A 16,558-nucleotide genomic window follows, 5' to 3' on the forward strand; every position below is an offset into this window, starting at 1 on the left:
GAATAACCATCTACTCTTACGCTAGTGTCGGGCTCTATGTTGTTTGAGACCCCGTACAATGGAAAACCAGACCACGACAACATACGCTGCCAATTTTTGCTGGTTTCGACATGAGTCTCCAACAGAGACCCCAACCTTACCCAAGACTCCGAACCCTTACTCCCTCCATGGATGGGATAAATACATAGATATCCATGGACATGTCCAACATATCCCATCCAAACGCTCTGCCCACATGGTCATAGTCATGTAAAACAGTGGGAGAACTGAGGATTACCAAAATGAAAAGGTAATTGCTACCTCTACTCATCGTCTTAGCTCTCATTTACCAACATAGTAGCTTTATTATTTACCGGATGGACTATCCCAATCCATATGCCATAGGGTAGTCATAGGGGGATTACTTGCTGAGAGCCATTAGAAATAACTGTTCTATATCTGGAGGAGAACTTTGTTTGGCCACTTGAGTGGTCACCATGTAATACTACATTTCCCCTGCAGAGGTCACTGCAGAGTTGAATGCTTGACCAGATCAGATGATTGGCTGGATCCAATCGGGACAACCCCTTTAAAGGGATTCTACCATAAAAAATCTTTTTTCTGTGGCTAACACGTCGGAATAGCCTTTAGAAAGGCTATTTGTCTCTTACCTTTAGATGGGAACATCCGCCGCGCCGCTCCTTAGTAATACGGGTTTTTACCGGTATGTAAATTAGTTCTTTGGCAGCGATGGGGGCGGGCCCCAGCGCTGAAAATGCAATGAGGGCATCCCCACCGCTGCCCGAGAACAGGATCCTGTGCCGCCTCTATCTTCTGCTGGATCCTCCCCTTCTTTCTTCGTCTTTCTTCTGACACCTGCGCAGTTGGCTCTGCCACTGAGACACTAGTAGAGCCGACTGCGCATGTGCGCCATTGCGGCCTCGGAACTATGGCCGTGCATGCGCAGTCGGCTCTACTAGTGTCAGAGCCGACAGAGGAGAAGCCGCCGAAGAAAGACGAAGAAAGATGGGGAGGATCCTGGGCCCGCCCCCATCGCTGCCAGAGAACTAATTTACATATCGGTAAAAACCGGTATTACTAAGGAACGGCACGGCGGAGATCCTATCTAAAGGTAAGAGACGAATAGCCTTTCTAAAGGCTATTCCGACGTGTTAGCCACAGAAAAAAGATTTTTAATGGTAGAATTCCTTTAATGCAGATATTTTTATAAAACCTCACCAGATTGGGGTGTGGGGCTTTCAATGCCCTTATTTTATTTTATGTCTGGATGTCTTATAGACTCTTCTCCTTCTTGGACCTGATTCTAGTTTGACAAACATGGCTGAATAGTAGGAATAAAATAAAATACTTACTTTCTTCCTTTTTACTAATGATGGCCGGAAGTGTGTAAATCTAAAAATAAGAGTAAAATAAGTTATGTAATGGCTGCTGATGGGAAAACTGAGAGCGGCAATGGTTACAGAAATAGATGGAAATTACGTATGAAACACCCTCCGGACCACCCATGATATGATATTGACTCCACATGGATGGAATAATTTGGGGTACCAAACAAGACCAGTTAGGGTATGTTCACACGGATGAATTGTTCTTCACTGAAAATTTCAGCTTTGGGAATTTGAAGCCGAATTTCTCCACTTGACTGAATTCCAGGGGAAATTTTGCAGACGAATCTGCTAATTCTGCACCTTCCAGGTGGTATTGTTCCACCTCCTGTTCACGTCAATGGGAGATATCAGGCGGAATCCCATTGGACATCAAGTAGGACACTTATTTTATTCAGCTAGAAGAAAAATTCTGCATCAGATTCCAATTGAAGTCAATGGAAGTTGGTTTTAGGCAGAATTTTGATTTGGAATTCCTCTGTGTGAACATATCCTTGTATACGGTTGTGTCCCTTCTAGTCCATGACAACCCCTATGAGATTTTCACTGTTCACAACACAAACTGTCAACTAGGTCTCCAAAAATAGGAAATCGATAGAAATAAAATAGAAATTCCACAAACTTAAGTGGTGATTTTTAATTTTTTTTTTATTTCTAGGTTGTATCGTAAATATATATCGAAACGTATCCTACCGGTTCTTTCCCATCCATCGCCTCCAGCCATTGCTTTCTATTTGCCTCCGATAAGGCCTGGAGAGTTATGATACCTTGCCTGGAAATAGTATAATAAAAAAGAAAAAAAGGAATTTATTGCCAACCTATTGGTTTCAAAAACATCCAATGGTACAAAAAATTCTCCAAAAATTACAAATGTGTCTCTGAAACTGTCCAGAATTTCCAGTTCTCACTCCAGTAAAACACAACTTGGTGTCATTCTGCCCAGGAACCTGCACTAGTAATATCTCTCTGGCTCTGATGTTGTACAGACAGGGTAGATTTCCATCGCTCTGCCCCATCACGTTACACTTTTTGATTTATTCCTATCGAGATAGGATGAGACCAGAATATCCCTTTAAAGGGGATTTGTCAACTATGTGAGCGGATACTTGTATTCATCAAAAAATAACAATGCTGGAGCATCTTTTCTTACATCTCTACTGTTCCTCTATTGTTCCTCCTGCAAATTTTGGAATAAATTGGTAACTGGGTGTTCCTATATAATCCAAAAACATCCAATCAGATCTGCAGGTGTCTTCCCCTTGATAAGGAGTATGGTACCACTCAGTTGTCAATGTATATATATATTTTCAGGAAGAATAACAAAGGAACGGTACGACAATAATCAAATTTCATGTTCCAGAATTTTTATAGTATATTGTATATTTTTCAGTCGTTGACTAACCTTTCTGTGACTTCTATATCGAAGCAGAATCTCTTGTCTATAGAGTCGGTTTTGCGTCTGATGCACATTTTCAGCTTGAACATCTCCGGGGTGCTCGAGATCAGCCCATTCTGAGGAGGGAGACAAAAATAAGCATAAAGGGGGTTTGTCAGAGGAGAAGCTCTAGTAACAGAAACGGAACAAAAATGGCGCCGAGTGTCATGGCGGTCAGGGCCCAATGTACTTGATCATGAGACCTTGTATTTTGTGGGTGCATCAGATTTTGGATCAGTTTTTATTACTTTTTGTATTTTGAATGGTGAGATGATCAGAAAGCATCAGTTGTGGCATCTGAATGTTAAGGGTTATGGGGTTTATCATGCAGAATGAATATCATACTAATTTTACGGTATATTACAAGTTACAGTAGTGGAGAGGCCAATTGTGTGTTTTTACAGTAAAATGACTAAGGTGTTGCAATCAGCATTGACCATATCGAATAAGGGGTTAAATTTGCAAGTACGTTTTTGATTGATAATGGGGGGAGGGGATGATAACATGAACAAAAGCCGGAAGTGACGACAACAGTAGAATAAGAACATCACTTTCTCCTCTGTCTCCTTGTGTTGTCCTACACACAGGTTAAAGTGAGAGCGCCGGTATAAGCAGCTTCACTTTAACCAGTGATATCTCTTAATCTATGTGGGCTACAGACATGATCTTGGTTTCGTCTCTCGCCCCCAAGCAGGAGTTGTTCAGATCCATGGGGATGGGGGGGGGGGGATTTAAAGGAGCAAGAAAGCAAAAATCCTGGATATAAAGGATAAGAACAGCTCCCAGGGGACTCCTATGATTATAATGGGTTCCTTTAGCTTTCCATTGGGGAGTGCAGCTTACTATCAGGCAAACATTGCATAAGCCCACCCTGTTGTGTCCAGAATTTTTGACCGCACGGTCTATACCAGTACCTATAGACCGGTACACATTTTCTGCTTGTGTAGAGGTGATTTACACACCCAATATTTCGGTTTATTTCACTTCTATGGTAAAATCCTTGAACAATTAGATTAGTTAATGTTACTCGGTATTACTAGAAGATAAGCTAAAAGGAAATACAGATAACACATATCAGCGGGAACTTTATGTCTGCAATTCTGTGGCTATATTGTTCCTAGTAAGTGTCCTATATAGTAAATGTAGGAAATAAACATCTCCTGACCATCCGTGCCCTACTTCATGATCATGTATATTTGGTAGAATGCAAATAGTATGAAACAGTATGGAAACAGGATCAGACTACATAGAGGATTCTAAAGTCGGATATCAAAGCAACACATTAAGTATAGGAGCTGTATACGAAAACAATAGGATCAAAGCAAGAAACATTCTTTGTAGACGTTCTCCATTCAGATTAAGAGCAGAGGATCCAGAACAGAGACCCCTCAAGAGAGGCATCACTGGCCCTGAACACCCAGGCCTTGCATTTCTGATCCCTCACTTGACACCCATATCTATAGAAAGACACCTACTCAGGATGTAACCGCAGTCCCTTACTCCATAGACTGGGCAGTGCCATTTAAAGAGGATCTTTTACAACTTCCATCAATTCCAGTTCTTTGTATCCTTTAATAGATACCGAACCACTTATTCCAGCACTGTTGGATTTTTTTCTCTAGCCCCCACCATTCTTGAGCAATCTAAAACCCTATATGCTACTTAGCCTATCTACTGCCAGGTGGGCGGTCTCAGACTATCTTCTCCAGCCATGGACCACCCACCTGATAGTAGAGAGCCCAAGTGGAATATTGGGTGCTGAAACTAAAAACACTGATTGTTCAGGAAGGGTGGGAACTAGAGAAAAAAATTCCAACTGTGCCAGAATCAGTGGAGGCTTGCCTATTGAAGGAGAGAAAGAGTTGGCATTGGTGGATTTGCCTCTATGAGTGTATTGTATGGTGCAGCATAATACGAGTGCCTAAAGAGAAGGACCATCCAAGGTGTGCCATAGGGATAGGATTTACTTCCTAAATCTGGTGCTTTTTCCAAAATATCTTGCTCCCACTATTGAAACAATATTGGTAGCCTCTCTGGCTAATGAAGAAGGAAAAGGGGGAACCCTAAAAGGGGCCCCTTCTCTATGACATCCATACGACCAAACAGACCTAATGGACAGGTCTTATTGAGACAATCCATTTAAAGGGGTTGTCCATGGAGAATAATATTTCCCTGGTAAGCATGGATAGTGACCCATCCTTGCTCCTCCATTACAGCGTGGTGGCTCTGGTTCTCCTTGCCGGCCCATGATGGTGGCACTGCAGGATGACATCATCAAGTTCAGCTCAATGAGTCACCTGTGATTGGCTGAAGCTGTACTTGGTGACATCATCCGGCAAACGAGCCAGTGAGAAGAACCAAAGCCCCCGCTCTGTACTGGACCAGGGATGAGTATAACCACCTTCTTATGTCATGACTATGAACTTTTACTTTCCCTGGGTGACATCTATTATTACATAATAACCAGGCAAAAAAACGGCGCAACGTAATAAATGGTGCTCACCACTTTTCCTCCTGACTTTGTTTCGGAAACGCTCATGGTGAAGGTTTTGCTGCTTTTGTCATAAGTACAGTAATGCCGCGTCCACGTAAACCCGAGGGGTCCTTCAGAGAATGAAATAAAACGGCAAATTAGAAAATATTTTTTTTAAAAAAGAGCGCCACTTTCTTATACAGTTTGTGTCTGGTATTGCAGCCTGGCCAAATTTAATACAATACAGCTGCAATACCTTATACAACCTCGGAAAATAAAAATAAGACGTCAGATAACAGATTCAGTATATCTATAGTATATCGATAGATAGATAGATAGATAGATAGATAGATAGATAGATAGATAGATAGGAGATAGATAGATAGATAGATAGATAATTGATAGATAGATAGATAGATAGATAGATAGATAGGAGATAGATAGATAGATAGATAGATAGATAGATAGATAATTGATAGATAGATAGATAGATGGATAGAAAGATAGATGATAGATAGATAGATAGATAGATAGATAGATAGATAGATGATAGATAGATAGATAGATAGATAGATAGATAATTGATAGATAGATAGATAGATAGATAGATAGATAGGAGATAGATAGATAGATAGATAGATAGATAGATAGAGAGATAGATAGATAGATAGATAGATAGATAGATAGATAGATAGGAGATAGATAGATAGATAGATAGATAGATAGATAATTGATAGATAGATAGATAGATAGATAGATAGATAGGAGATAGATAGATAGATAGATAGATAATTGATAGATAGATAGATAGATAGATGGATAGAAAGATAGATGATAGATAGATAGATAGATAGATAGATAGAGAGATAGAGTTTTGTATTTTATATGTCACAGCTAAAATAACTTTGCAAACAAAAAAGTTTTTTTTTTGGAAATACATCTGTATAGATAAATCTGCAATAGTAAAATCCTGAGGTTTATGAAAACCAGAAGAGATTTCGGCCATAATGAATTTATCAGGTGTTGGAGGACGCCCAAAGTCCGTGACCTTTCACCGACGCTCATCTTAACAAACAATCTCATTGCCAGAACCCCTCCATAATGAGCTGTACTCTCAATTAGAGGTATATGGAACTGGAACTGGCCCCGATTCCAAGACCCAAGTGGGACAATAGACATAGAACGCCACGGACAGAAACAGCTGCTTCCCCCATTGGGGCTCATTAGCTGGAATCGCAGTTGGATTAGAGGCGGTTTTCAGGTTACAGGTGTCTATGAACGTATTGATTCCAACGCAACGCAAAACACATCCTGTACGAACAGACCGCAAGTATCCTCCATAGACCGGCAGAGGGAAAATAATCTAAGCCAGAAGAGACGACGCAAAGGTTAACTCACGGTAACGCGTACAAACATTCAATTTATCACTAAAGTATTCAGTCAACAAGTAACGTTAGTTTAATACTCCGGCCAACAGACCCGACCAATGCAGAGTTATTGTACGTTCTACATGGTTGAAGACCATAAAGGCCGTGATCTTCTGTACAAACATGTTTGGCATGGCGCCAATCCATCGGAAATAGAATAAAAAGGAAACTTTGTAATTGAATCAATTATACATTTGTTACCATTTTTATCTAAATAGCTTATGTGTCTCCATTGTAACAGACTACAAATAAAGTCTGTGTAGTCAGATCCTGCTTTGATGAGGAAGCCTCGGGATACCTTTTGGGGGCTTCATGATATTTAGGTCTTGGTCATCTGTTCCCCTTTCCACTTTGTGACCTCACTATAGTATAACATTATGTTCCCTTTCCACTGTTCCTCTTGTCCTGTGTCCCCTAGCGGCCCGCTAGCGTTCAGCTTCCATATAGAGACCCGAAAAACGGAAACCTAAAGTGGTTACCAACGGTATAATGCGCATCCCATAGACTGTAATGGATGTCCAAAAAAATGGAGAGAGAACATTCAAGCAGATTTGGGGATGGAAACCCTGAATGCAGAGTAGGGGCAGGTGTGAACGCAGCCTTACTGATGTACTCCCATATTTGATTTCTATTACATTTCTGCTGACAATTTTTGTACACCTTTGTATTCCCAAATGTTTTGTCCGGCTTTCTTGTCAATTGCCTGAATGTTCTATGCATAATATTTACGTTTTTGCATTCTTTATGAGTTTTATCTTTGCAAAAGAGAATTTAATAGAAATTACCCTAAACTATCTAACTGTGAGGTGAGGTGATATGTTACTCTAGTGATCCTGAAATATCTAACTGTGACGCTAACCTATCTATCTGCAGGACTGGGGTGATATGCTGGTTCTGGTGACACTAACCTATCTATCTGCAGGGCTGGGGTGATATGCTGGTTCTGGTGACACTAACCTATCTATCTGCAGGGCTGGGGTGATATGCTGGTTCTGGTGACACTAACCTATCTATCTGCAGGGCTGGGGTGATATACTGGTTCTGGTGACAGTAACCTATCTATCTGCAGGGCTGGGGTGATATATACTGGTTCTGGTGACAGTAACCTATCTATCTGCAGGACTGGGGTGATATGCTGGTTCTGGTGACACTAACCTATCTATCTGCAGGGCTGGGGTGATATGCTGGGTCTGGTGACACTAACCTATCTATCTGCAGGGCTGGGGTGATATGCTGGTTCTGGTGACACTAACCTATGTATCTGCAGGGCTGGGGTGATATGCTGGTTCTGGTGATACTAACCTATCTATCTGCAGGGCTGGGGTGATATGCTGGGTCTGGTGACACTAACCTATCTATCTGCAGGGCTGGGGTGATATGCTGGTTCTGGTGACACTAACCTATGTATCTGCAGGGCTGGGGTGATATGCTGGTTCTGGTGATACTAACCTATCTATCTGCAGGGCTGGGGTGATATGCTGGTTCTGGTGATACTAACCTATCTATCTGCAGGACTGGGGTGATATGCTGGTTCTGGTGACACTAACCTATCTATCTGCAGGGCTGGGGTGATATACTGGTTCTGGTGACACTAACCTATCTATCTGCAGGGCTGGGGTGATATGCTGCGTCTGGTGACACTAACCTATATATCTGCAGGGCTGGGTTGATATGCTGGTTCTGGTGACACTAACCTATAATATCTGCAGGGCTGGGGTGATATATACTGGTTCTGGTGACAGTAACCTATCTATCTGCAGGACTGGGGTGATATGCTGGTTCTGGTGACAGTAACCTATCTATCTGCAGGACTGGGGTGATCTGCTGGTTCTGGTGACACTAACCTATCTATCTGCAGGGCTGGGGTGATATGCTGGTTCTGGTGATACTAACCCATCTATCTGCAGGGCTGGGGTGATATGCTGCGTCTGGTGACACTAACCTATCTATCTGCAGGGTGAGGTGATATGCTGAGATCTGGTGACACTAACCTATCTATCTGCAGGGCTGGGGTGATATGCTGGTTCTGGTAACTCTAACCTATCTATCTGCAAGGCTGGGGTGATATGCTGGTTCTGGTGACAGTAACCTATCTATCTGCAGGGCTGGGCTGATATGCTGGATCTGGAGACACTCTCTTTAAGGCCCTGTACATAACTCATAGCAATATATGGCAGCAGTAACATACACCGCCATCAGACAAACATCCCAGCGAATATGACAAGTGTGTGACATTTCCTTCAGAGCAGACTTATTTAGCAATAATAGAAATGTCACATCTTACACTGCGAGATCTCACCCTTGTACGATGTCTGACAGCTCGGAGCTGATGTAAGGAGCCGACAGTTGTTCCTTGTGGAAATGATACAAACCCCTGATGAATGTCGCACACCTCTGACATCTGTTATGTCTACATGAAGAAATATCATCAGCCGTGCAAAGTATCCTAAACCTGATGTTCATTATGTGCAGCCATGTAGCAGGTCTGGACAAATCCTTACCAGGTCTATGGACCCGAGAAGATATACTATAGGGCGAGATTCACACCTGGAAGAGGGCCTGATGGAAATGCATGGAGAACTAAACTGTGCAGGCCTGCCCCCAGTGGTCAGAACATACAATTACAGCACTGCTTTACTGTCTGGCAGGAAAAACAACGTCCTCTTCCATTGTTCAGTAGTCAGAACAGTCTCACCTCTCACCTCTATTAGCCACTCATTCAGTATTTACAAGAGTTTCCTTCTTCCCCAGTAGTCACAGCATGGCACCACTTATACTTTCAGTATTTACAACAGATTTCCCTTGCTTCCCAGTAGTCACAACGTGTCACCACTTACATTCTTCGTATTTGCAAGTTTCCTTATTCCCCAGTAGTCACAGCATGTCACCACTTACACTCTCAGTATTTACAACAGAACCCCCTTCTTCCCCAGTAGTCACAGCATGCTGCCACTTGCTCCCTCAATACTTACAACATACCTCTCTCTCTGCTCCGGTAGTCACAACACGCCACCACTTACACCTTCAGTAATTACAACAGAATTTACTTCTTCCCCAATAGTCACTGCATGCCACATCTTGTTCCAATGGATATGGTAGTCACAGTATGACCTGTTTTACTCTCACACAACATATTCATCTCTCTTTCCTAGTAATCCATTAGTTTCCCCAGTAGTCACAACATGCTTTATCTATTTCCCTAACAATCACAGCCAACTCTTTCCCTTGCCTAGTAGTCACAGCAGTTTCCTTCCACATTGTCACTACTCAGAGAAGCCTCTGATTTCCCCAGTAGTTATGGAACAGCCCAGTAGTCACAGCAGTACTCCCCAAGTTAAGTCTTCCCTCTTCCACTAATGACCACAGCAGGGTTACCCACCCAGCTTTTTCCATTTCCCCATTAGTCACAGCACTTCCACTTTCTCAGTAGTCAGGTCCGCCACCACCCCACATACATTTCCAGTATTTAGAGATGTCACATCATGCCCTTTTTACTTTCCCATTAGTTATACCCATTTCCGTTGCCCAGTAGTCACAGCAGATCCCCCTAACTTACCTTGTAGTCACTGCAGACCCTTCCTTTCCCTTACCTAGTAGTCACCGCAGTTTCCAGTGTCACCAGTCAGGACCGCCTCCCATTTCACCAGTAGTTATAGAATACCCCTAATGCCCAATAGTCACAGCAGTTCTCCCCAAGATAAGTCTTCCTTCTTTCACTAAAGATCACTGCATGACTCTATACCAATGAAGGAACAGTACTCCAAGTATTGAGCCCCCGACCATCTCATCCATAAAGGCCAGGGGACCAAACCCTTGGTGACTGGTTCTTGTACAGCCCTTTAAACAACGATGTGCCACTTGACGCCAGAATCTTCGAAAGTTATAACATACACGAGCCTATGTCTATAAGACAGGACTATGGCATCTATGATTCCCACAACCACGGGGGCAGGGCAGATGTGTACAAGTAAAGCAGCTGCGGAGTGTAATTCCCTTTCTATCCTCCGGCTCTTAGGTTATGGTTCACAACATTTACGTCGGATAAAGATTAATTTTTAATTGAAATAATGTTACAGCTGTTTCACGGAGAGGCTGAGAACCCAGCAAGGCGTGCAGCCACAAACATGGTGTAAGCTATTAAGCGAGGCGCGGAACATAGTAATTGCATCGCTTGTAAATGGAAATGAGGTCTGCAAAAAGTGCTGAAGAAAGGGGTAAAAACACGACCGATACGGTGTAATCTCCCGAGCCTACAAAATACATTGTGCAAGAGCACAGAAGATGGAAAGGATCCAAAACTGGCAACCCAATATACCCATAACTGGGGTCCACCGTCATCATTTAAAGGGGAAATACAATTTTCTGCAAGTAGGCCGGGGAATCGATAAACTATAAAAATCTCATACTTACCCGTCTCCGATGTTCCAGTTTCGCCCATCACTATCCAGTCCCGTGGTGCCCAGTGGTTTCTACCTCCGACTTACAGACAGGAACCGGGACGTCACTCACATACATCACCCAGTCCTTAGGTCACGTACCGCGAGGAATTCTGCCGGAACAAGACTCAAGGAGTAGCAGGACCACGGTGAGAGACTCTGGAGAACCAGGGACATCTTAACACGTCTGGAGTTTTGGTGGTTGGGTTCTCCGTCGCCGAACCGCAACGATGGAGAGCCCGGAGTAGATGTGAACCTACCCTTTGTCAGACCGAGGCATCCCTATCCCCGTCACACCCCGTCGCACCCAAGGAGTAGCAGGACCACGGTGAGAGACTCTGGAGAACCAGGGATATCTTAGTATGTCTGGAGTTTTGGTGGTTGGGTTCTGAGTTGCCGAACCGCAACGATGGAGAGCCTGGAGCAGATGTGAACCTAGCCTTTGCCAGACTGAGGCATCCCTATCCCCGTCACACCTTGTTTCCAGCCTTGCTCCATCCACTTTCAATGGGGCCCATTTATGGCACCCAAAAAGGGGCCCCGTGCCAAGGAGCTTCGACAATTACACCGGGTGGATTTAGTAAATCCCCCCTTTATGTTACAGAATTAAGATATTTATCCTGTATTTTATATTACACTGGTTTGGACATGGGGGACTTGGTGACCCTCTACCGTTGTGGTCCTTAAAGGGGCACCTTTAACACAAACCCTTTAAGCATAATATTTTATAACTATTATCATACTACACAACCTAAACTGTTCTTCGTTATTTTTTTTGTGACAAACCATAAGAATTCTTCAAAGTTGGAGGCATGCATTCAGAATCCTTGTGTCCGCCCCTCAGGCCCTGCACTAGACATTCGTTTTTGCAGGAGTGTTCCTTTAAATCAAGCCATGTTTGCAAGGATCCCGCATTTGCACATGTTAACAAGACGACAAGCGAGAGCGAGGTAGCAGAGGGCGAGTGAACCGACACGACGGAGCATTAAGGAATGCTTAGCGGTTCCGCATGACAATTTCACAGGAAGATAATTATTCCTAAGCTACACAGGTCAGCTCCTCCGAGGACTCACAATTTCTCGGATATCACAAGTCAAAGAGAATTAAAACAGATCGCCGCTGGAGCGGAATACACAAAATATGAGAAAGAGAGGAAAAAATCGGATAGTGGGGAAATGTAGCCGGACTCACTCTTCTCCTGGACGTATAAGTAGCCCTCCATTGTCCACTGGCTGGGCGGCCGATAGTCCTGGTCCGCGGACTTCATCCTCTGCATCAAACGGTCCATCTCCTGCCGGGTGCTCTCAAAGTTATTCCGGGTCTGGCAAAGAAACAGATTATCATCATCATCATCTTCCTCTTCCTCCATGTTAGGACCTTTATTCCTATAGCATGCTGCCAAACCATGCACTGTACAGCGCTATAGCGGTAATACAGGACGGGGCCATCGCTACTTCCATTTAAGGCTACAATCACATCTGAGTCGGTTGGACATTGGTAGGAAAAAAGTCTGATGGACCAGAACAACGGACACCGAGAACCTAAATCCTATTGGGCTTTTTACTATTACTGGCCAAGCAGTAACCTGTAAACAACAAAGTCACTGATAGGGTTGAGCGATCGGGATCGGAAAAGATCGGATTCCGTTCGGCAATCGAGTAAATTTCACGATCGCGATCGGAATTCCGACCCCGATCTTTTCCAGCCGGATCGAGGTCGGAGGTTATCTCAAGATTGGCTCAACCCTAAAAGTGACTTTTCCCATAGAGAAGCATTGACTAGGGTTGAGCGATCGGGATTGGAAAAGAGATCGGATTCTGATCGGCGATCGAGGAAATTTCACGATTTGGATCAGCTGGAAAATGATTGGAAATCAGATTTTAAAATTTATCCTGAAATCTCAAGATCGGCTCAACCCTAGTCACTAATCGATCGGTGCTTTCACTACTTAAAGGGTATGTGTCGTCAAAAAATTACCATGTTTTTAAACAATTTTTTATTATAATCAATCTATCTATCTATCTATCTATCTATCTATCTATCTATCTATCTCCTATCTATCTATCTATCTATCTATCTATCTATCTATCTCCTATCTATCTATCTATCTATCTATCTATCTCCTATCTATCTATCTATCTATCTATCTATCTATCTATCTATCTATCTATCTATCATCTCCTATCTATCTATCTATCTATCTATCTATCTATCTATCTATCTATCTATCTCCTATCTATCTATCTATCTATCTATCTATCTATCTATCTCCTATCTATCTATCTATGTATCATCTATCTATCTATCTATCTATCTATCTATCTATCCTTCTATCTATTATATATCTATCTATCTCTTATCTATCTATCTATCTATCTATCTATCTATCTATCTCCTATCTATCTATTTATCTATCTATGTATCTCCTATCTATCTCATATCTATCTATATTTTTTCAATGAAAGATCCTGCAATTTTCACTGTAACCACTAAGCCTAATAATAGACTAACACTTGACAATTCTGTAGGGCTTTTCTTTGCTGCAGTCAACTCATTTACAAACTAAGACAGGATTACAATAGAAGATAACACCTCTATAGATAACACCACTGACCCATCATTATATCACTACTGTATAATAAGACTACAAGTAATTATAGGAAGGCGGGGGTTAAGGTTAGGTTATCTTAGACCGGGTAGTCCTATATGTATCGTGTAGTCCAGGCTGGTTCTGCGGAGATCTTGACATGGACAATAACTAAAGTCAAAGGAACCTGCGGAGAAATCAGAATTTGTGCCCCCTCCCCTCAAAGGAACACAAGACGCTCTCACATCTTAGCTCAGACTGTTTTTCCTTTCCGTCAGACTTTTTGAACTTTTGCCATTCTATCCAATTCCTGTGATTTCTGACACTTACGTCACCAGGATTTCCACCACCGGCAAAATTAATCCTTGTAACCCCAATGTCACGTCTACGAGTAACTTCCCACCTTTGACATCAATTACAAAAAGGCGACTTTAAGTTCTCGCATCTTAGATTTTTTTTTATTATTGATGTTATTTTAATGTTTAGCGAAGCCGATTTCTCATAAGATGTTTAAGGAAGATGTCAAATGTAGAAATTTTTTTCAGAAGTGTCCAAAATTTAGGAAAAAAAGGTCTTTCATCCTAGAAACAGCGCCACTCCTGTACTTAGGTTGTATCTGGTATTGCATCTTCATCCCATTCAGTGGAGTTGAACTGAGCTGCAATACCAGACAGAGCCCATAGAGAAAAGTGGAGCTACTTCTGCAGAATAAACAAAAAAACATGGATGATACTCGTGGGCCGCCCCTGCCCTCCATTGATTTGTTCATTCTTACAGTGAGCCCTGGTCGCAAAATGCACAGGAACTGGAACTCTTGAGATTTGCCTCCCCGGCTCACAGCCCCCTAACCAGACCTGAGATAACACCCGGGCTTTATTATAATAGCGTGAGCACCCCTTCATCAGTCCTCTTAACAGGCCACACAAAACACATTAGCCAGCAGAGGGTGCGACCCACGTCTTCGGAGTGGAGGGACATTAAAAAAATGGCATCTACAGCTTCATACACATGACTGTATGCAGTGTACAGTTCCAAACAACTAAACCGATGGCACTGCCGTACATTCACTTGAATGAATGGACCAGCAGAGGGTGCAGCCCACATCTTTGGGGTGGAGGGGGCCTTCAATAAATGTCATCTACAGCTTCATGAACGTGACTGTATACAGCATACAGATTCACAAAAACTAAACCGAAGGCACTTCCATTCATTCAACTGAATGTACGGTCCGAGACACAATAGCCCACAAGAGCCCATAGAGAAAAGTGTCACTATTTACGCAAAATGGTCACACAAAACACATTACCCAGCAGAGGGTGCAGCCCACGTCTTTGGAGTCAAGAGGCTGTCCAAAAATGGCATCTACAGCTTCATGCACATGACTGTATACAGTGTACAGATCCACAAAAACTAAACCAATGGGACTTCCGTACAGTCATTCGAATGAATCGGCCAAGACACAAAAAGGGACAGGGATAGGACCCGCTCCATGTTTTGCAGCTCATAATCGGTCCTTATATTACCCATGACTACGTACCCATAACTGTGAATAAAATACGGCAACCGACTATGGTCATGTGTAAAATGTAACTCCATTCGTGCAAATTCTTGCGCACTTCCCCTTTAAATGGCACATCTTGAACTTTAGGATAAATGACAACCATTGAATAATTCATGAGGCCCGGTAATACGCCGAGCCGCCGCTTACGTTTTGTAAATTGAACTGTAGCTGCTCCTTATAGGGCGTAAATTCTCTTGCCAGCTCGTATCCCTCATGGTAGAAGGTAAAGAGGCCCTGGAGGAACGCCAAAAGCTGCAGAGAAGAAAAAAACAAAAAGAGAAAAAAAAACAAAAAACAAGCAATGAATATTACAGACCTGGAAAAGTAAACACCATGAGCTGAAGATTTACCTCAGATAAGCAACCACCTGCAATTAATGGCACCTCATCCGTCTTAAAGGAACGCTCCTTCAAGGTTCAGGTTAGAAAAAAAATTAAAAAAATAAATAAAAAAAAAGTTAAATATGACTTCACGGTAAGGACGAGTTTCGGGCTATTTATTCCAAAAGGAAAGTGTCTTTTAATCCATGAATTCGATTTCTAAGAAAAACGAGTCTTATAATTCAACCTTTCACCTCAGTAGAAATCCGGAAATAAATTATTTCAAGTGCTCGGTGGGTAAATTAGAAGATTTTGTTAAGCCTGTAATTGTGAACCATAAATATCCCGAGTCCTCGGCCCGGTGGAGGACATATTGGTTATCTGTGAGTCGGAGCGGCGCTGCTCTGAAAAACAACACGCATTTGTCAAGACGAGGAGGAGGGGGGAAGGAGCGAAGACAAGGAGGAAGGAAAGCCTCAAACCTCAATTTATTGTGGATTTTCCGGTATATCAAATTTTTTTTTCAAAAATTAACCACAAATTCCAAAAAGAAAAGGAAACCGGAAAATATGAATTTCATTTTTGGAATTTTTGTGAATGGAAATAATAATAATAATAATAATAATAATAATAATAATAATAATAAAATTACTGAACAATTTTATTGTAAAATGGCCAAAAATTAGTTAAAAAAAATATGAATTTAATTTTTGGAATTTTTGTGAATGGAAATAATAATAAAAAAATTACTGAACAATTTTATTGTAAAATGGCCAAAAATTAGTTTAAAAAAATCCAAAAAATTCCTTTGTTTCTTTTATTTTTTGACACTGTCACCAATTAGTATATATTTGTTTTTCAAAATTTGTATGAATGGAAAGAATATAAAAAAAAAAAATACTGAACAATTTTGTTTTAATAACAAAAAAAAGCA

The 16,558-nt window shown here is 42.0% G+C and overlaps 1 protein-coding gene across 1 annotated transcript in view; it reads right to left on the reverse strand.

The window, feature by feature from the left end:
• ARHGAP42 (Rho GTPase activating protein 42) overlaps positions 1-16,558 on the reverse strand; it is a 193,730-nt gene that overhangs the window by 18,239 nt on the left and 158,933 nt on the right. The window contains exons 7-12 of the mRNA XM_075266120.1: positions 15,452-15,556; positions 12,348-12,477; positions 5,324-5,424; positions 2,788-2,897; positions 2,079-2,157; positions 1,353-1,392 (exon numbers count right to left, since the gene is read on the reverse strand). Coding sequence (XP_075122221.1) covers positions 1,353-1,392; positions 2,079-2,157; positions 2,788-2,897; positions 5,324-5,424; positions 12,348-12,477; positions 15,452-15,556 — 565 coding nt within the window. The remainder of the gene's footprint in view (positions 1-1,352; positions 1,393-2,078; positions 2,158-2,787; positions 2,898-5,323; positions 5,425-12,347; positions 12,478-15,451; positions 15,557-16,558) is intronic.

This window comes from Leptodactylus fuscus, chromosome 2 (assembly GCF_031893055.1).
Source record: "Leptodactylus fuscus isolate aLepFus1 chromosome 2, aLepFus1.hap2, whole genome shotgun sequence".
NCBI classification, from domain to species: domain Eukaryota; kingdom Metazoa; phylum Chordata; class Amphibia; order Anura; family Leptodactylidae; genus Leptodactylus; species Leptodactylus fuscus.